At 43.7% G+C, this 21,979-nt stretch overlaps 1 protein-coding gene across 1 annotated transcript; it reads left to right on the top strand.

Annotated features, from left to right (window-relative positions):
* The first annotated feature begins 16,614 nt into the window (after nucleotides 1-16,614).
* Nucleotides 16,615-18,644, top strand: Adrb2 (adrenoceptor beta 2, surface). Its single transcript, XM_013025523.1, has one exon. The coding sequence runs from the start codon at nucleotides 16,827-16,829 to the stop codon at nucleotides 18,081-18,083; it is 1,257 nt and encodes a 418-aa protein (XP_012880977.1). The 5' UTR covers nucleotides 16,615-16,826; the 3' UTR covers nucleotides 18,084-18,644.
* Nucleotides 18,645-21,979: the final 3,335 nt, after the last annotated feature.

Raw genomic sequence — 21,979 nt, 5'->3', positions numbered from 1 at the left:
GACTAATTATGATTATTTTTTAACTTTGCCGGGTAAACCAAAGGCATCTGTAAGCCAGATGTGGCCTGCGAACGCCAGATTGCAAACACTACTTTGGACAAAGTGGGCAGGAGAGAGTTCATCGCAGGTCTTCAGCAAGGAAGAAACAGGACAGATCTGTAGTTCCGAAAACGCCCGAGGCAGCTGGCATGAAGGAGGGCTGGAATGGGGAGAGGCTGGAGATAGTGGAGTTGGAACATTCCATGTGAGTGAGGATCACAAGTTCTGCCGGGGTGGCAGGAAGAGGGCTTATGGTTCTGGGACGCTGATGCAGGGGTCCCATGATCCAAGAGGGGCGCCCTGGTTACAGTTTTGCATGGAGTTCTGGGGGAGGGGGGCTACTGTTCAAGTTTGAGGAAGGAAGTGCCTTGTTTGACAACAGACAACTGTAGAGCTTGATATTGGAGACGCCTCCTCCCAAAATAGAAAAGGACTAAACAAGGAACTGACAGTGGGGTTGAGGTTTGACAGAGGATGGAAGAGGTGGGGCTGGGTTGCCTCAATTAGACATCAGTGGAAGGGAAGAGAACAATCCAAAACCAAGTCTTAAACCTTGAAGGGATCAGAGATGCTTATGAGAAGGAAAAGCCACGACAATTTGTCACTTGCAGCAATTATTTAATGAACATTAACATTCAACCATTGAGCCGGTGCTGGATTTGAGCACCAATGAGCACAAGCAATCTATGTTGTCCCTGTGCGGAGAAAATCCTTGGGAAAAGATAGTAATGGAATAACCCTACAAATAAAAGCAAAAGTTGCCATAGTGAGATACTTGCTGGAAAGGAGAGGGTTCGTAGTTAGTCCTACAGAGTGGGGACCTAAACTTCCTGAGGAAATGATGATGAAGCTTGAAACTAAGAGATGAGCAAGCATGAATGAGGTGCACAGGTGAAGAAGGAAGAGCTTTTTAGCATCAGGAACAGCATGTGCAAATACCTGGCTCACAGTAACCACCCAAGGTCCCCATGGCTGGACCACACTCTCTTCCACGGCTTTGGGCCTGCTAGATGGAAGAGGAATATACATAGGCAGATAAACATTTTCTAAGGGACTTTGGGTGGCATGCTTGGGATTTGTTATTGGTTAAAAGAAAAAGGCCATCATTTATCCACTTTACCTCTACAGCAGACTCTGTTCTAAGTAGGTGTCGCATGAACCCACACAGTAGTCTCAGGAGATAAGTGTCCCTCTCAACGTTAACTGTGTAGCAGACAAACCCCAAACCTGAAACATCATTATTTTTTATCATTCTCTTTCTTGATTCAGGAAGGGGCTTTGCAGGGTGAGTTTTGTTTGAGGCTTTTCACACATTGATAACCAGATGGTCACGTGGCAGGGTAGAAGCTGGGGCTGGTTTCTCTAGCGTGATTGCTCCACCCCATGCCTGATTTAGGCTTCCTGCTCATGTGGAGGCGTGAGGGAGGTATACAGCTGACCTAGTGAAGGTTTTCCTCCCACAGCCATTAGTTCAGAAAAGACAAGCAGAGCTGCAAGTCCTCTCAAAGACCTGCCTCAGAAGGGGCAGTCACAGTCTTGGAGACAAGCCACCGTGGTGATGATACATATTATCCTCATTTTACAGATGCAGTTCAAAGTCAAACAAGGCCCAGATCACAGAGAAGGCACCAAGAAGGGAGATGCAAAACAAGATCTACCTGGCTACAAAATATCCTCCTGCCTTTAACTAGGGTGGCATTCCTTTTGCAGAGCAGGAGGGAGCTGAGAATCCTGAGTTCTGTTCAAGGCATTGCATCCAACTTGCCTTGTGGCCTGATAAGCCTCTTCTCTTCTGTGGGCTTCCACTCCTCTAAGGGGCTGGCATCTGTGAGACACCTTGATCACAGACTGGCTGCTTCATCCATTTAGCACACTGGCGTGTCAGCTCTTCTCCGTACAGGATACTGGAGCATCTGATCTCCCTTGTTCTCCTTCCCCTTAGAAATGTGCAGCTCTGCTTCCCTGACTGTGTTTATGCAGCCTTCCCTCCATCTCCATATTCCCTAAGCTGCAGGCAGTGTCCCTCATTTCTCCCCTCCACAGGCTGCCAGGCGTGGCTGGTTTCTTTCTCGACTCTGAACTTCATAGAGGATGAGGGCAACATCTGTGGTTGCAAACAAAATGCATCAGGCTGAGTTAGCTTCACTTTGCAAATAAGTGGTAGCTCAGGAAGAGTATCGAATCAGTGTGCATTCGCTTAACTGAATGCGTGCTCTTTTTTTTTTTCTTTCACAAACTGCCTAGCTACCTTGGAGTGCAGACCTTGGAAAATGGGGATTATTTCTGGCACACTTATCACTTCATCAGGGGTGCCTTAAAACATGAATGAGCTAGATAGGTAATCAAACTAACTTATGCAATTCTTTAAATATCTGATTTAGGTTCATTTCACTCACCAAAGTATTTGAATATAATCTCTCTCTCTCTCTCTTTCTCTCTCCCTCTCTTTCTCTCTCTCTCTCTCTCTCTCTTTGTGGGTCATGGGCTTGAACTCTGGGCACTGACTCTGAGTTCTTCAGCTCAAGGTGAGCACTCTACCACTTGACCATAGTACTACTTCTGGGTTTCTGGTGGTTAATTGGAGATAAGAGTCTCATGGACTTGAACCGCCATCCTCAGATATCAGCCTCCTGAGTAGCTAAGATAACAGGTGTGAGCCACCGGTACCTGGCCTAATTTGTCTCTTTTATGTATTTTAGCTAGTGATGTTTCTTCTGTGAATTTCTATTAGTTTCTGTGAGTCTAATTTTTTCCCTTAAGAATATTCCCTTGTCCACTTAAGACATTGAAATTTAAACTTAAATTTGTATTGAGGCTTCCTCCTCCTCCTCCTCTTCCTCTTCTTTCTCCTCCTCCTTCTCCTTCTTGTGCTAATTCTGGAGCTTGAACTCAGGGTCTGGGTGCTGTCCCTGAGCTTTTATGCTCGAGGATAGCACTCTACCACTTGAGCCACACACTTTTTAATGGTTAATTAGAGATAAGAATCTCACAAACTTTCTTGCCTGGGATGGTTTCAAACTGCAATCCTCTGGCTTTCAGTCTCCCAAATGGCTGGATTACAGGCATGAGGCACTGGTGCTTGGCTTTCCTCTTCTTTTCTTGTTCAAACTAAAAATTAAGACTAAAAGGCTTAAGAGGAATTAGAAATATAAGGACAAGGTATGGTTATAGGTGAGTAAAGGAACAAAAGAATTGGTGCCTGAAGAAAAGACCATGAAATGGATTCAAAAAAAAAAGGTGCACAGGCAAAAAAAAAAAAAAAAGAAGAAGAAGAAGACTAAAAGGCTAGAAAGAGAGGAAGAACAAGAAGTCCTGGGTTTTAGATCAGTCTTTCCACTACTTAAATTTTTTCATCATTTGCTCATTTGTACTAAGAGTTAGAGTATCAGAAGTAACACTTTTTGTAAAATTTTATTGTTAAGATGTACAGAGGGGTTACAGTTACATGAGTAAGGCAATGAGTACATTACTTGTCCATCATTGTTACCCTTCCCTTCCTTGTTGTTGTCCCACTATCCCTTCCCTCCCCCACCTCCCCCACTCCTATCCCCACACACCCCTCCTTGCCACCCGAAGTTGTAAAGTTCATTTCCAATATACCGTCCTGTGGGTATCATTGTTGCAATGGGTCACCCTGTGTCCTTGTTTCAGCGTTTTGTTATTCCCCTTCCCCTCCCCAGATTAGACAAATGTATATACAGGATGCAGAATATCAAAATCGAGTACTACAGTGACAACAGGGGATATGCCAAAGGGGGAAGAACATACAAAGGAAACATCAACAACATCAACAAAAATAAAATCAAGTGGTACATTTAGAACAATCAGAATTTTTTTTTACCAATGGGACAAATCCACTTGCATGCAGAAGCAGGATGGAGAGTGGCTACACATGGGGTAACCCTGGCTGGGGTGGAAAGCCCGCCCACTCCTGATTTCATCCTGCTGGCAATCTGAGGCCCCGTGGCTGGAGTGAGGCTCTGCTGAGCGAGGTGACCCTTCAGGGCACTCCAACTCTGAGAAAGAATGATTTATAGCCTTGTTAATCCACTGGACTGTCAAAAAGGGCCACATCAGCAGACACATACAGAGATAACTCACACATACCCAGGCAGTAAACAGGCCTCAGAATCTGCTGTAGCAAGCTCAGTCTATCCTCTGAGCTACTTCCTCATTTGTTCAAGTTCTCGTTATCTTCAGTTTCATTTCTTGGTTTCTCTTCTCACATCCTTCCTCTTCCGTCTCCAAAGGGGCTGCTAAAAATCCTAACCATGTTCACTCTTTTCTGCTTTGCTGATCCCCTCCCCACGCTCACCCCAGGTCACCACAGTTAGGATACACTGCTGCCTTACTGTTGCTTAAATTACATCTTAACCTCCAAAAGAGGGGAGTCAGAAGCATGGACTCCTCTGGCCATGACAATAGATAATATATGCTAGACTTCCATAGACTGTTCTAGTAATTAGATTAAAATTTAATTTACTTTTACTTTTTAATTTTTTTTAATTGTGAAAATACCGTACGGAGGGGTGACGATTATAGGTCCCATGCTTTCTCTTATTTACATTTATTTTTTAATTGGGGTTTGATTCAACATGCCAGTTTGTGAATACAATGCATCATTCTCTCCCAACCCTTCCCATCCCCTCCACTTACCTACTTCAATTTTCGTATATGTACATATATTTGTCTCTCTATTTGTCAGCCCTCCCCCCTCTTGGTCCTTCCTCTACCCTAAACATATGTCAGCTTCCTTGTGTTCATTTTGTCAAACAATAAGTTTGTTGTTCAAAGGAAGTTCATCATTGGAATCCTTTCCTGTATATATCATACTTTAGTTAAGATGTGTGTGTGTGTGTATATGTATATGACCCAAGTGTGTGTTTTTATATATGTTTATAATTTAGATCCAACTTTCACATATGAAAGAAAACATGTGTCCTTTATTCCTTGGAGCCTGACATCCATCACTCAACATCATTCTTTCCAAGCCCATTTATTTCCTTGCAAACAACATATTGTTCTTTCTGCTAACTCCATAAAATTCACATCACATTTTCTAGATATATTGGTCCACTGAACAGCATCTGGGCTGTTTCCATAGTTTGTCTATGGTGAATAGTGCATGAATACTGCAACAGCAAAAATGGGAAACTACACCTTTTTAATCTTTCTTATAGTAATACCGGAGCAACCAGTTATCGCAACTCCTCGTCCCTGGTTCCTTCTATGAGATATATATTATTATCCATGTTTGAAACTCTTCCCATGTTTGAAACTCTTTGTAAAAATAAATAGTATCTTTCAAAAAGGTAATGATATGCAAAGTTTTGTTTTGTTTCTGTTTTGTGTGGGAGGTGTTGAGGTTTAAACTCACGTTTGTGAGGGTAAGACTCTGCCACTTGAGCCATGTCCCCAGCCCTTTTTGTTTTTGTTGTCGCTCAGAGTCTCAAACACTTGGCCTGAGAACAGCCTTCAACCCTGATCCTCCTACTTATGTTTTCCTTAGAGCTGGAATAATAGGCATGTTGCTGCTATACTTAGCTTGTTCTTTGACATAAGGTCTTCAAACTTTTGGCTGCAGTAGACCTCCAATCATGATACCACCCAAGTATATGTGATTACAGGTATGATTCATGATACCTGGTCCACAACATTTTATTTCAGCCCTTTTCTCTCAATAGCTAGAGAATATGAACTCATACATGTATCTCTCTTATTTATAAATTATTATTTTTAGTTTTGAGACAGGGTCTTACTATGTAACTCAGATTGGCCCAGAGCTCCTTTTGTAGGCCAGGATGGCCTCAAATTCATGATCCTCCTGTCTCAGATTCCTAAATGCTGTAATTACAGGCATATACCACCACACTTATATTTCTATCTCAATCTTTTGAACAATAGGATTCCTTCCAACATTTATATTAATTCATGGAGCATATAAACACATCTCCCAATCAATGCACACTTAGATGCACAAATGATGCATCACACTCAAGTTCAGCTAGCTTCCTTACTTTATGATACAGTTTAGATGTTGCTTTATATCCAGTAATACCGAGTTCTCTTTTTAAAATAAAAGACTTTGCTTTTGACCGAAATTTTAGTAAAACTCGGTGGAAAGTCCAGAGGGCTTCTCAGACACACACCACATTCATGGAGTGGCCACCTTTCCAACATCCAACTTCCCAGAGTCATTAATGGTTAAACCCACATTGGCCCATCATAGCCCAAATCCACAGTTCTTGTGAAAGTTGTTTCCTGGTGTTCATTCTAAGGGTTTTAATGACTGTAAAATGCCATGAATCTCCCATGATGTGATCTCTGGAATAGTTTCCCAGCTCCTCTCTCCTCTGTTTCTTCATCCTTCTATCTCCCCAACCCAAGAGCACCACTGATTCCATAGTTTTGTCTTTGCCACAATGTCATATGATTGAAATCATGTAGTAGGTAGCCTTTCTAGAGTGGCTTGATTCACTTAGTATTATGCATTCATATAAGCCATAGTTCAATATTCATTCACCTACATATGGACATCTTATATGCTTCCACTTAAAGCAATTATTGTTTTGAATATTGCTGTAAAATCTGTGTTTGCATAGTAGGTCAAAACATGAATGTATTCACCCATACTCAATTAATAAATGTTTAAGTTATTCCCAAGATTCTTTCTATTATGATACAAATCAATACCGTTATGCCCATACTTAAAGTTGTAGTAACAGAATTTCTAAATCAAGAGATGTGTACACTTGAAAGCTTGACATAATACCAACTGAAGGTTTACCAGCGTATGGCTCTATTCCTGAGTTTGTATAAGGCCGCTTGCCAGTGTGATGGATTACAAACAATGCTTTCTGGTTGCTCTTAGATTTTGCTGCTAGCTCACTCATTAGCTTTTCATAGCTCAAAGACCAGATGACCATTCCTTATGCTGGGACAGCAAGCCGTGCCCCACCCCCCTTCACATCTCCCTGCCAGAAGGCTCCCATTGCCTGAGACCTGCTTTGTCTTTTCTTACAGCAATAATCACTATCCCTTCCCCTAGCTGTCACCCTCAAGCTGCAGACACAGTCATTCATACATCTGATTCTCACCAGCAGTGTGGGGGCATCTAGAAGAGGACTCTGCTCTGTAAATGAGGATATAAAGAGCTGGCACAAGGCACACTCACAGGAGCAGTGCCATTTCCATTTCCTTGCCAAATGCCTTTCTTTTCTCATTCAATCCTTTGGCCTTAGGTTCCATCTTGGTGATACAGCCTTCTTTGTCTCAAGACTGGCTTTCAACTGGACTTGAGCTTCCTATGGCCTGTACCACTACTTCGTTGATTTCACTTAAGCTCAATTCATCATCTCAGCACTTGGGGGCTTTCAAAATACACAACCTCCCTGACCTCTTCTGGCTTAGTTCCTCTCTTCACACTCCTCACACTCCTCCACTCCTCCCAGCTCTCAGATTAGTGCTGCTTCTCTGGACACCAAGCTGGCGTCCAGCTTCTACACCGCAGTTCAGCTGCTCTTCTCTGGGCCATTCCCTCCGAAAGTCTCAGGCAGCCTTCAAGCCCAATTGGATGGTCATCAACTGAATGAACAATTTTATGATACCTTGTCATCTTTGCTGACACAGAGAACAAAGCTAGCCCTCTGTTAAGTGAACACCCCTTTTCAACACCTCTTTTATAGCTTCTATAATATATGTGATATTATGCTAATCCTTCTTATCAAGGAAATATTACCATAAGGTTTTGACAAACAGCACCTGTGGAGTTGCTATCTATGGTCCCTAGAGCTGACATCAGATCTCGAAGAAATGACTCCAGAGTCTCAAACTTTTACACACTAAAAATTATTTTAAGTAGCTACAGCTACTTTAAAGGGGTTTAGTTAATAAGTCAGATTATGAGTATAATGCATCTTGATCATTGTCACCTCTACTGTGGTTCTCCCTATACATTTCCTAAAACAAAAATGAAGTCCTTTTTTCACCTTCATGATAAAGACAACTTCCCAAGTCAGTGCACTTAAATCTATTTATTCTTTTTAATAACTACACATCACACACTTCATTACAAAGTGAAAACAGCAGCCTTACATATACATACAAGTTTGACATTTAAGGACTGTGGAACTTACAGAATTTCTAGGTGGAAAGATGTATATAATTTACAGTAAAGAATGTAAAAACCTATCTCTCACACTACTTTCCAAACAGCCATGGCAATTTTTTTTTCTTAAAAAAAAATCCCACACATAGGCTGGGAAAGTGGCTCAGTGGTAGAGTGCTTGCCCTGCATGCCTGAGGCCCTGGGTTGGATTCCTCAGCACCACATAAGCAAAAAAGAAAAAAAAAATGAGAGAGGAAAAAAAATCCCACTCAGCTTCTAGCTGGAGACTCCTGTTATCTGATATTCACTGCTCTTCTTGGAAGTGGCTCTCCTTCCTTCTCCCAGAGCTTAAGATAGAAGACTTAAGATAGTGTTGTTCTGGTCCTTAGTCACCTAGAAATACTAGTTTTAGCTTGATAAGAGGACTTACTACAGTATATGGAAGTCAACACTGTAATCACCACTACTAACCTGTAAGTTTCTTGAAGGTAGGAAAAGAGGGATAGAGGGAGAGGGAGGGATGGAGAAAAGGAGAAAGAGAGACACAGACAGAGAAAGAATAGGGATGAGGACAGCAGGAAGGGGAACACAAGTGGTAGGGGAGAGTAGTGTGAGCAAAGAGGATGTGTGTGTGGGGGGGAATGAGTAAAGCCTAAGATTTGTGGTCAAGGATTTCTAAGCCCTAACATCTTCCCTCTCTTTCCTTCCTTCCTTCCTTCCTTCCTTCTTTCCTTCCTTTCTTTCTTTTTCTTTCTTTCTTTCTTTTTTGTCAGCATAGGGCTTGAATTCTAGGTCTGGGCACTGTCCCTGCGCTCTTCAGCTCAAGGCGAGTGCTCTACCACTTGAACCACAGCACCACTTCCATTTTTCTGGTAATAATTGGAAATAAGAGTCTCACAGACTTTCCTGCCCGGGCTGGCTTTGAACTGTAGTCCTCAAATCTCAGACTCCTGAGTAGCTAGGATTACAGGCATCAGTCATGGGCACCTTGCTTCCATCTCTTTTAAGAAATCATGACCTGGTGCTTGTACCTAAATCTCAGTTATTTGACCTTATCCCCTTAAGGGATTAGGAATGGGTGCCTCTTTGCTTACTCAACCCTGAGACCCTGATAAGCAAGCCCTCCCACTTACTGCATTTCTCTATCTTATCCTCCAGCTCCAAGCAGCCTGCATAGTTCTTTAAGTTCTAGACGTGTCATTGCTTCTCTGTGGGAGGTTTCCTGAGTGCCACTGCAATGCGTCTTTCTAGGTTTAATACCCAACCATTAATTTAGTGCCTGATAAAATGGTCTTGATGACTGTACAGGTAGGAACTCATTCGAGATCTTCCTGAACACCCAGGAGGTGGTGAGACGCCATCAATAGCGCCGATGTACAGATGGGAAAGGTGAGACACAGGAAGATGGAGCCACTTGTGCAGGACTGGGTAGCTGACAACTGAAGGAAGCATTGGCTGCAGAGTTGCTGGAGCGCTGTTCTCAGAAGCAGGTTCTGCCTGGGTCTTTGCCTTTGATTCTTCCTCTGCCCGGGCTGCTTTCCCTTCCTATCTGCATTCTCAGGGAAGCCCTTCCTTCCTCCTTCACCTGCATACAAATTTCCATCTCAGATGTAGCTTCTAAAATATCCTCCAAAATCTACCCCACAGGTCACCCCTGTGAGATGAATTTATTCATTTAAAGGACTACCCTTAGAGAAACCAAACTTCCATGAAATAGAAGAAACAGTCCTGGAAAACTCAAGCGATTTTGATGATGATGATACACATTTTTTGGAAACATTGCATTATGTTCCTAAATGCATCATTTTATTTAACTATCTTAAGCATCTTCTGAGAGCACTGACAATCTGGGAATGCATCCATCATAATAATCACCATCCACAGATGCGCCACTCCAAATCTACTTACCTTCTAATCATTATGGTATTTTTAGCTTCCAGCCAAAACCTCAAATTCAATATGGCCATATCTGAATTCATCACCCCTTCCGGCCACGCAGCCATAATCAAGCTACAGCTCTCCTCACACCCTGTTTGTTAATAACCCCATTGCTTTGATGCATTCCCTCACTCTCAGCAATCCAAATTTTAACTTGCTGTTTTACTCTGTGGCCATGTCTCTTTGTTCTCTCCCTCCTTTCCAATCCAAGTGCTATTGACATTCCACTCCCTCAACAACCATCTGAAAGACTTTATCCTCATCTTGTATTCCAACACTGGGAGGCCTAGAGGCTAAAGCATATTGCCTGAAGCACACAAGCAGTGGAGTTCAGAGTTAGAATTGGCACCCAGATCCAGCTGGCTTCAACAAGCACAGTAGTGTGCCCCACTAGCACAGGTCTGGAGCTAAGAGAACTTTAGGGCTCTTAGTACAACATTATTTCAGTTGAGTGCTGATGGTTTACAAGTGTGATCCCAGCTCAAGACTGACTCAAGCAGAAAAGCTTGAGACCACATCTCAATCCATAGCCAGTTGTGGTGACACATGCCTATTACCCTAGATGTGTAGGAGGTTGAGATCAAGAGCAATACTCTTGATGCAGGCCAGCCCAAGCAGACTCCATCTCAATAGACGTACATAGGAATGATGGCACACATTTACCATCCCAGGTACAGAGAGAATCCTAAAATAAGTGGATCCTTAAAAAAAATGGTGCAAAAAAGTTGGAAGTGTGACTCAGCTGTAGAACACCTGCCTAGCAAGTGCAAGGTTCTAAGTTCAAACCCCAGTATCACAAACATAACTTATTGTAAGCCACTCAGAATAGTAACAACACACTGCTTGAGAGTCATTCTTTTTTCAGCTTTTTTTTGGGGGGGGTCTGTTTGGATAGATGGAGACAGCCTCACTGAGAACTGGAATATCATTAATATCTCCCTAGCACTTCTTACTAATGCTCCTTTTCAATACAAGAGGGCATGGCTCAGGCTTGAAACTTTGGCAGGCAACAGAATCAAGCTACAATTTAGAGACATTGTTTTGTTTTCATGGTTACTTTCTATTTATGGCAAATGACACTGGATTTCTACATGTGGCAAGGGCAGCACTATAAAATATTCTTCGAAAATAAATGGATCTGGGTTTTACACGTGAGTCAAAAATCCAGGAAATCTCAGTACACCTGCTACTCAGAATAGTAGACCAAGGTGGGAGGGGTGAATGGAGGGACAAGTTGTTTTGTAGGATACAAAGCTGGCTCACCAATCCCACAAAGGCTCTTCACAGTCAGGAACCCATCTCCTCAGTGGTCCTTCAGACACCTCCTCCATACCGCAGCCTTGAACTGTTTCTAATGGTAGATGCTCGCAAGTCAGCAAACTAACCCCCTATTTCATAAATGAAGACTGAGGTTTGAAGAGAGAAGGTGACTTCTTCCATTTACTTAGGACATGGTAGCTGTTCTGGTACTCGATCTTAGGTCTCAGAATTCCCCTGTCCATGCCCTTTTCTCTCACCATAAAAACTGTATCCTATCAAACCCACATTCTCCATACCTGAAGGAAAACTCAGGCAGCAAGAGGATTGAGCACCATGTCTTGGGGTAGCCCATACATTGTTTGCAATGACCTACTTTCCTTTATGTCCCTGAGAGAGTAATATAGTTCTCTGTACCACCTTTGGGAGAACTGGGTAGCATAGTCACTCAAATTTTCTGGGTTAGTGGTAGTAATGTAAGCCTATAATCCCAGCTACCTGAGAGGCAGAGATAGGAGAATAATCACAGTTCAAAGACAGTGTGGACCAAAAAAAAAGTTCAAAGAACAACTTGAGCATGGTGATTAATATCTGCAATCTCGGCTACATGGAAGGTGGGGGGAGGAGGATCATGATCTAAGTCTGGCCAAGAAAAAAGTATGAGACCCTATCTTAACCCAAAAGGATGAAAAAAATGATCTGAAACCCTATTTGAAAAATACCTAAAGTAAAGAGGTCCAGGGCCATGGCTCAGGTGGTCAAGCATCTGCCTAGCAAGTGTGAAGCTGAGTATAAACCCTTCTACCACAAAATAATAACAATAATGATTTTCTCTAGGGCTTAGTTCTCTTTTAAAATCCAAATTGAAAAGAATTATCCTCTTTGAATGATGAATTCTCCTCGGGTCAAGGAGTCCTTTCTATGGCCAACTAAATTTCCCCTGCTTTAAATTCAATGCCATCTCCCTTTGTTCAATGCCCCTGAAATGTGGAGAATTTATTAGCATGTCTCTCATAAACCTCTAGCATGGCAGGAAATTAAATTCAACTTGTATAATCAGCTGTTTGGAAAGGTTTGCTGGTTGCTCTGCTCTACTTTATGGTTGCCAAGGGGATTACAAAGTGATTGTTTGATAACTTGTTCTAGAACCTTTCCAGGTATTGGTGTTACATTTAGTCATCAACAGACTGAATCACAGACACTCAAGACACAGGAGTACTAAACATGAAAGGGAGATTGCTCAGGAGAACCTAGAGGGATTTTCCCCAAATCTCAGTTTTTGAGACTTGTTTTTAGTGGCCTCAAGGGGGCAGAAGCAAGAAGACTTCTTTTAGTACTCAATTTGGACAGTAGCAGAAAATGCATCTGTGTATAAAGCTGGTAAGTTTGCCTTCAGTAGGGATGGTTGTACAAAGAGCTAATTAGACTAAGAATTTTCCCCTCAAAACCACTGTGATCCCGTCTCGTCATGTATCTCCAATGTTGATGGCAATTTTCAGAATCATTATTTTTCTTTCTAAGGGATAAAGATTTTGCTCCATTATTCAATGGCTTTGCACACCAATTCAGATTTAGAATAAATTTCTCATTAGTCAGTTTCAGAGTCTTCTTACACACATAATTTGATCAGAATTATATGTAGTCTTTCTATAATTTTCAATCCCCAAACAAGAAAATAGTGATAGCGATCTCTTTATTTATTTGCCAATCCTGGAGCTTGAACTCAGGGCCTGGGCACTGTTCTTGAGCCTTTCTGTGCTCAAGGTTAGCACTCTACTACTTGAGCACCACTGTGTATATGGTACTGAGGAATCAAACCCAGAGCTTCATGCATGCTAGGCAAACACTCTACCAAGAAGCCACATTCCCAGCCCTCAGGGATCTCTTCTCTAAAGCAGTATGCTAACTAAGAACTTTACATTTGTTCAATCACATTTATTGTAAACTTAATAGGCTATTACCATGCAAAGATATAATTAAAGATAAACAAGCTAAGCAAAAGAAACCTACAGATACTTCTCTGCTCAGGAATCATGAAGATAGGACTCTTGTTAAGACAAGAGATTTTCCTAAATTGTCTAGGTATCATTGTGTGAGCAGTCTCTGGCACTACTGAGACTTTCTCCTGTTCAAACACTCATTAAGTAAATCAAACCATGTTTTGTGTTTTTTATTTCCTTATTCCTATTTGGCGGGCAGGAAATGACAAATTAGTGTCTTAAGGGATTGACAAAATATGCAATTACATACTATCAATCACCATAAAGGAGCCTAAATTTTCTTGCATCCAGATAAAGGTACACTTAGTCTACTAAGAACATTCTATCCAACTGAAGTATTAGCTAAGGTCACAAGTTTCAGTAAGCAGTTGTAGTGAAACTCCTTCACTGGGACATGAACTCAGAGATGAGCAGTGGAATTATGTGAAGCCACCAGGCAGGAGAGCAGGACTCCTGATTTTCCCACCACTGAAGACTATACACTTCCTATTCCTTCCCTGCAGTCTAATATTGTTCAAACTAGAGGGACTAGTAAATGATACTGTACAGTCTTTCCAATTTTAATTTTCTCTAATTATAGAATTTTTAAGGACTCTTGGTGAGAAGACATACTTCTGATATTCCTACCAGCTTGGGAGGGGTGAGGAGAGAGAAAGAGAGAGCCCAAGCACTATTGTCTATTTGTTAAGGCTGATAGACAAATGCTTGGGACCTCCTAGTTGACAAATGTTTCCCCCTTCTTGATTTAGTGTTTCTGACTAGAAAAAAAATCAGGTGTTTCCTAAAATATTCAGTTTAACTGTTAAGTCATTTGTGTTTATATCTGAATAAATGATTGACTAATGTTTATCCTAAAAGGGTTTTCTTTGTTCTTTTTTTGGTATGGGAGGGTTAAACAATATGCTTATTTATTCCATAGTTTCACAAACAGGAAAAAAGGTTTAAAATGGGTTGGTTCCACAATTCAGGGTAGATGTGTACTTAAAGAGATGTGGCGTAACACACACTGCCTCTTCCTAAAAGACATCATACCAGAAGGTGGGGATATTTTGAAAATGATGTGAACACAGAGATCCTTAATTGATATTTTGTGACTTTAATGGGAAATATGTGTTTGTTCAAGGTGTGTATGTCTTGCAAGATGATAGTTTCTGTTCTTGAAGAATGTTTAACAGGACATGTAGGTTACATTTTGTTTCTTAAATCTTCCTCTGAATAAGCTCCTAAAGTATTTTGTTGTTCTGGTAGAGGAGACTAGCAATGGATTCTAGATATATTTTGCACATTACTATGTGCAAAATCACTTTCACATTTGTTGTTTAATTCTCATTTTACTTCATAAAGGATGTGAATCCCCCTTCCCTTTACAGATAGAGGAAAATAGTCTCCCTCTGTGATTTGCCTAAGAAGAATGAACATGCAAGTTCCAAGTCAGGAGAATCTGGAACCTGGGAATTGTAATTCTACTTTAGTGTTCCTTTCCAGTCCTCCACTCTTTTCTGCATGGAATAACGCAGCTCATTGAATAGATTAAAAACTAGATGCTAGAATCAGGCAGATGTGAGTTAAAATCCAACCTCTAGCATTGCCTGGCTATGGCCCCTGGCAAACTATTTGCTTGGTTCAGCCCCATAGATGAAGTAAGCTAAAAATAGTCCCTCCCTGGTCCATGAGCTGTGGGAAGGATTAATGCAATAATGCATGAAAAGCACATAGCAAAATGTTCCATAACTGTTAGCTATTGTTATGTTATTATGTAACCTACAAAATATGTTTGGTCACACTGCATGAAATACTTTCAGTTTTTCAAAGACACCATTAATACATGGGAAATCAACCCGGAGAATTTTTTTTTAATGATAAAGTCATATACCAGTTGCAAAGGATAATATACCATAGATTTGATGTTAAGGCTTACACTGTAGTTTCAAAATGTTTTTCAAAGCTAATAATATTTTAATATTAGCAACCTAATATTAAAAGACACTTTTGTAAATCAGAGACAGCCAAATGACAGCAATTTCCTATGCACAACCCAATAGATAAATTCTCTTCCAGATGAAAGGATCCAAAATTTTTTTTGTTGCAATGAAGTTGCTGAAGACATGTTTGAAAAGAAAATTAAAATTATTCCATTTTCACATTCAATGCATCTCTGGTTATCCGACAGAGCACAAGGGAGTGATACCCACAACTTACAAGAACAACAAAACCACGTAAGGTGTTCCCTTTTCTCTCACAATGCATGCATACCTCAATTACAAATGCCATCCGAGGAGGAGTAAAACTGTCTACCTCAATGCCTTCAAATTCCCAAAGGAGGGCACCAAAAGTACTGACATTGGAGTGTGCTGAGGAAATCAGCCGCTGTTGAAGTCACCTCCTGTGCCCCCCGGCCAAATGTTTGAAAGGGAATCCACTGAGGGTCCCAGGGTGGTGGGGGTGAGATGGGGGGGCGGGGGAGAGGGTGTCCTGTGTGTGTGCTTGGGGGAGGGGGAGAGGAGTACTTGGTTACCAACATCCATGTCTGCTAGGCTCTGCTTGCTTCCAAGTGAGTGTGTGTGAGTGCGTGCGTGCGTGCGTGCGTGTGTGTGTGTGTGTGTGTGTGTGTGTGCGCGCGCGCGCGCACGTCTGTGTGTGTGTGCTCATACCTTTGTGCCTCAGTGTTAGCTTCTGGTCGTGTCTCCTCCGCGTGGGACAGGGTGGTTTTGTACCTCTCGTTTCCTGGGCGAGCAGGCGAGTGGGCTGGTCGGTGCGCTGGGTGTGTCTCGGTGTCAGTGGCTGTGGTTCGGTATAAGTCTGAGCTTGTCCGTCGCGGAGCCTTTGTGCCTGTGTGTGCATTCTAGTGTCTTTTTTCCGAAGGTGGGGGGAGTGACCTCTGGCTTCCCCCTGACCTTGGCTCGAGGGGGGTGTGTCCAGGCAGGGCTGACACTCCGTGAACGCGCCAGAGCCCAGAGCACCTGCATGGGCAGGTGAGTGCAGCCGCGCTAGCTTTGGCCCCCAGGGCCGGCTGGGGTTAGCCAGGAGGGAGGGAGCGGCGGTCTGCCCGCCCGGTGGGGAGCAGCCGGGGCCCCGCCCGAGCCAGCCCGGGAGGGGGCAGGCGGGGCGGAGGAGGGAGGGGCGGCGGGGGGGGGGGAAGCTCTTCCTCGCCCCGCCCAGGCTGTACGGGGCCGCGATTGGCGGAAAGTTGCGGCGCGTCACGGGGAGGGCAGGCCTCCTAAAGTCCGCGGCACATAACGGGCAGGGCGCACTCGGCGGCGACTTCTCCCGATCGCGGGCACCGAGCACGCGAGCCAGGAGCACCCCACAGACTGCGTGTGTGCGGGACGCGCCCCCACCCCACCACACCCACCCCACGGCTGCTGAATGAGGCTTCCAGGCGTCCGCGCCCGGCCCGCCGCGCCCCGCCGGAGGTGCGCCCGCTGAGACCGGCCAGGGTGCGGGCAGCCCGCCGGGGCCGCGCTCACCTGCCAGCTCGCCCAGCCATGGGGCCACCTGGGAACGACAGCGACTTCTTGCTGGCGCCCAACGCGAGCCACGCGCCGGACCAGGACCTGACGGAGGAGCGGGACGAGGCGTGGGTGGTGGGCATGGCCATGCTCATGTCGCTGATCGTCCTGGCCATCGTCTTTGGCAACGTGTTGGTCATCACCGCCGTGGCCAAGTTCGAGCGCCTGCAGACGGTCACCAACTACTTCATCACCTCCCTGGCCTGTGCGGATCTCGTCATGGGCCTGGCCGTGGTGCCGTTCGGGGCCAGTCACATCCTCATGAAGATGTGGACTTTTGGCAACTTCTGGTGTGAGTTCTGGACGGCCATCGACGTGCTGTGTGTCACGGCCAGCATCGAGACCCTGTGTGTGATTGCCGTGGACCGCTACTTTGCCATCACCTCCCCCTTCAAGTACCAGAGCCTGCTGACCAAGAATAAGGCCCGTGTCGTCATTCTGATGGTGTGGATTGTGTCGGGTCTCACCTCTTTCTTACCTATTCAGATGCACTGGTACCGGGCCTCCAACCCGGACGCCATCAAATGCTACGCCAAGGAGACCTGCTGCGACTTCTTCACGAACCGGGCCTACGCCATTGCTTCCTCCATCGTGTCCTTCTATTTGCCTCTGGTGGTCATGGTGTTTGTCTACTCCAGGGTCTTCCAGGTAGCCAAAAGGCAGCTCCAGAAGATTGACAAATCCGAGGGTCGATTCCACGCCCAAAACCTCAGCCAGGTGGAGCAGGATGGGCGGAGCGGGCACGGACTCCGCAGGTCCTCCAAGTTCTGTCTGAAGGAGCACAAAGCCCTCAAGACCTTAGGCATCATCATGGGCATTTTCACGCTTTGCTGGCTGCCCTTCTTCATCGTCAACGTCGTGAACTCCATCCAGGAGAACCTCATCCCTAAGCAAGTTTACATCCTCCTCAACTGGCTGGGCTATGTCAACTCAGCCTTCAATCCCCTGATCTACTGCCGGAGCCCGGATTTCAGGATTGCCTTCCAGGAGCTTCTGTGCTTGCGCGGGTCTTCTTTGAAGGCCTATGGGAATGGCTACTCCAGCAACAGCAATGGCAAGACGGACTACCCAGGGGAGCAGAGTGGCTGTCCCCGGGGGCAGGAAAAGGAAGGCGAACTGCTGTGTGAGGACCCCCCAGCCATGGAAGACTTTGGGAACTGTCAAGGTACTGTGGCTAGCGATAGCATTGATTCCCAAGGGAGGAACTGTAGCACAAATGACTCACTGCTGTGATTGCAGGTTTTCTACTTTTTAAGATTCCTCTCCCCACCACAGAACACTAACCAGACTATTTAACGTGAGTGTAATAAAGTTAGAATAAAATTGTATAGAGATTTTTTTTTCAAGAGGAGGGCATCCTTCTGCCTTTTTTTATTTTTTTAAGCTGTAAAAGAGATAGAGAGAAATATGTATTTGAGTGGTTATTTGTGTCTTGTACAGTTCAGTTCCTTTTTTGCATGGAACTTATGTGTATGTCTGAAAGGCATTGGTCCTAGAGGACCTGGGTCTTTATGTTTCCATGATCTTTCCATGTATCTACCTCATTGGTCAAGTATTAGGGGGTAACATATTGCTGCTGGAAATTTGTATCTGAAGAGTTTCCTTCCTGTACCCTCGGACTTGAAAAATCCTGAGTATCTGGGACTTTTTTTTTTTCAGCTGTGAATGTGGACTCTTCCCCAGCTCCTCTTATTTGCTCAAATGGAGTGTGGTAGGCAGGGATTTGAGGGACAGCTTCAGTTGTTTTTCTGAGCAAAGTCTAAAGTTTACAGTAAATAAATTGTTTGACCATGACTTCATTGCACCTGTTTCTCCAAAACCTCTTGACTGGAGTGTCCTTGCCTCTCCCACTGGAAACCACAGGTAACTATTTGTGATAACTGCCCAGTGGCTTAATGTGGAATGATACAAGAGTGGCATGCACTGATTGCTTAACCTTTCCATGTGCCTTTGAATCTACAGCTGCAAACTATCTCTCCTAACCCTTTTGCCCCAGATCAGTCCTGCCTGCTCTCAGGGTAGTTCAGCTCGTCCTACAGTTGTTATTCTGTGCTGTTAGGTAACAGTGACTCATAGAAACAGAGTTATGGGCATATGTTTTGTGCTTCCACATGCCCCCACCACCCACCTTCCAGTTCTACTTGTTTAATAACTGTGCATATTTATATCTTTGCTGTGTCTTATAGTAGAGCCCTTTGTCCTGAATTGGGGTTTGGCTTATTCGGGATAAAGATGTGCTTGTGCAGAAACTATTCAAACATAACCCTATAATTCCAAGGAAAATCCAAGGCCTTGGCCATAGAAAGAAGAGCTGGAAAACACTGGTGACTACCTCATGACCTAAAACAGAGTATAAACTTCCTTCTTCCCTACTCCTCTTCCTTTTCTCTTTGCCCCTTGACACTACTCTCCAGACATCAATATAAAAAGAGACTTTCTGATCCTCACCACTATCAGCATTTTGGACCAGCTAGATCTTTGTTGTGTAGCATAGTTCCATGAGTTGTTGGGTGCTTTACAGCTTTCGTGTCTCCATCCATTAGATGCCAATAGAATCCTTCACATTATAATAACAAGAAAAAATGTCTTCAGCTATTAGCAGATACCCTAGAAAGGTGAAAGGACCCCTAGCAAATAGTCACTGAAAATTAAAACCAGTGCTTACAGGCTCGGTAATACAAGTGCTTCTAGAGCAGACTCTGTCTCAGTTCACCCCTCTAGGGACAGACCCTCAGCCAGCATGAATTCCACTTCATCATGATGCCTTCTAAACTTGGTCTCCAGTTGCCCAGATAGTGATCATGGTACATTAAGAAGGTTTTAAGTCAGCACCAGGGTTGTTTGGGAGGGTTAATCAATGTAGCTAGGGCCCATGGGTCCTTACTACCTATTTGCAGGAGATTATTATATTGTTAATAGGCACAGAGGGAAATTATAAAAGTAAACACATTTCTTCTCGCAGCTCCTTTCTATTTTTTGCCTGTGTGTCTGAGCCAAAGCTTGGCCCAGGTTAGGAGTGGATCATCCTCCCTGGTAATGCTGGGCTGGGAAGGATCAACCTGGAGAATTCATTGTCATTTCACTTTCTCATGAAGCTGAGGCCACTTTCATCTTCCCTTCTGTTCTAGATGAAGTCCTCAACCAGAAAAGCACTGGCCTTCTCTGCTTCCTGTCAGCTTGGTGAATGAGGCATCTGAGTTCTTTTGAGAGGACTGGCCTCTCAGACGAAGGCTAGGTCCTTGTTTTTGGAAGGTACCATGGCAAACGGGAGTGCATGCCATCTAGTGATTATATGTTTCATTCAGTTTTCATATATGTCATCATTTCCCCTCTCCTGCTCTGACAGGAGAAGAGAGAGTCTCCAGTTAATCTTCACATTCTCTGTAGTTTCATAGATCTTCAATTTGGAAAAGCCAGTAATCTCAGGGACGGGGGGGGGGGGAGTGGGGAAATGACCTGTCCAAGGTAAGTGGCCAATTCTTATCAGAGCAAGGCTAAGGCCAGGGACCATGATGCTGTGCTAGGAGCTACTCACTTCAGTTGTGGAAGCAAGGGATGCACCATAATCAATTCATTTTGGTAGATAATTTTATTTCTCTTGGGTCCTCTGCACAAAATTCAGGGAGTAGATAATCTGCAATTCAAAAGAAAGGATGGTGTGGTGTGTTTCGTGTGACAAAGTCCACCAGGATATTCTCTGCATATAGGCAAGCTAAGAATCCTTTACTCTGTGATCTCAAATCAAACTATGTCTGGTAGAAATGTCCAAAGTCTGTGTGTATGTGTGTGCCAGTTCTGGGGCTTGAAGAACTCAGGGTCTGACTGCTGTCTGTGTGCTTTTTTTATTGTTTTAGGCTAGTGCTCTACCACGTGAGCCACATCTCTTCTTCCATAATGTTTTGACTTAATAAAAAAAAAAGTTGGAAACTTGTCTGTCATTATTTCTAAATCACACCGACAGATCTGATGACCTATCTTATGAATACTATCCCATAAATACATATATACATATATATGCTATAGGATCAGCCAATAAAATTTTAGTTAAAATTTTAGCCAAAATTAAGCTGAATATTGATTCAGGCTCCCAACTATAAATAAGTGTGGCCATACATGAATCTCTTTAGGAATACTTTGGATGCAAAATGTTTCTATTTTAAGCACCTTGGGTAGCAAGAGCCTGGTGATCTATGGTCATTCCTTGCTTTACTTTCTTTTGTTTTCCTCTGCCCATCTCTGTCCCTGTCTCTCTGTTGGCTGACATAGTGGTTGCATAAGGCATGAGTTGGAGTCATCATCATAGTTTTCTTTGCCTGGACAGCTAGTTCTCAGAGTCTGTCAAATGAGAACTTTATCCTGAGATGCAAGCTGACAGGTGTGAACAGTGGCAGGATGGGTGGGCCTGCCTGTAGAGATAATTACTGGAGAGTCTAGGGGGAAAAAAAGAGCCAGGGGATAGGAATTGTCCTTATGTGGTGCTTAAAATGAAAGCGTCAGTGAACTTACTGCCAAATAAAGCCAACACCAGAATCAGTCCTCAAGTATTTATGGCACATTTGCTATGTGTAGCACAAAGTATAGGCTCCCATCTCTCCTTTCTGGACCATAATATTAATAATAATAAACAGACATATTATGAGATCAACCTTTAATGTTAGAGCCTATGTTAGGCTCTTGTTAGATACTCTGTCACCATTATAACCTTATGCAATGGGTAAGATATTTGTCCTCATCTAACAAATGAAGGAATTGAGGTTCAGAAAGGTTAGGTAACTTTCCAAAGCTATATAATCAGCTAGTTTGAGAGTCAATAGTAGAAATGTAGCTCTGTATGATTCCAGAATCCACAGAGCCCAGCACCCTTGCAAACCAGGAAGCAGAGTGAGGCAGGCAGCTTACAGCATGTGCCAAAACAAGTGTAAGAACTGGAAATGCAATACCTTGTTGAGAGAAGAGGAGATTGCTGTGGGCTGGGGCAGGGAGGAATGTTCTCTCTGAAGCATGTGACTGCAGGGTGGCTGAGGACTGGGACAGGAAACCAATCACTGAAATGCCTAGTTTGCTTCTCTGGGTCTCTGCTTCATCTTTTATCAGACAATCAGGCAAAACTGAAAAGAGGATATGAAACT

Source organism: Dipodomys ordii, unplaced genomic scaffold (genome assembly GCF_000151885.1).
Source record: "Dipodomys ordii isolate 6190 unplaced genomic scaffold, Dord_2.0 Scaffold85, whole genome shotgun sequence".
NCBI lineage: Eukaryota > Metazoa > Chordata > Mammalia > Rodentia > Heteromyidae > Dipodomys > Dipodomys ordii.
The sequence above is the reverse complement of the archived record's forward strand: the minus strand, read 5'-3'. Positions and strand labels throughout refer to the sequence as shown.

Excerpts from the sequence above, each read along its gene's own strand:
- Adrb2 (XM_013025523.1), top strand. The coding sequence starts at position 16,827 with ATGGGGCCACCTGGGAACGACAGCGACTTCTTGCTGGCGCCCAACGCG.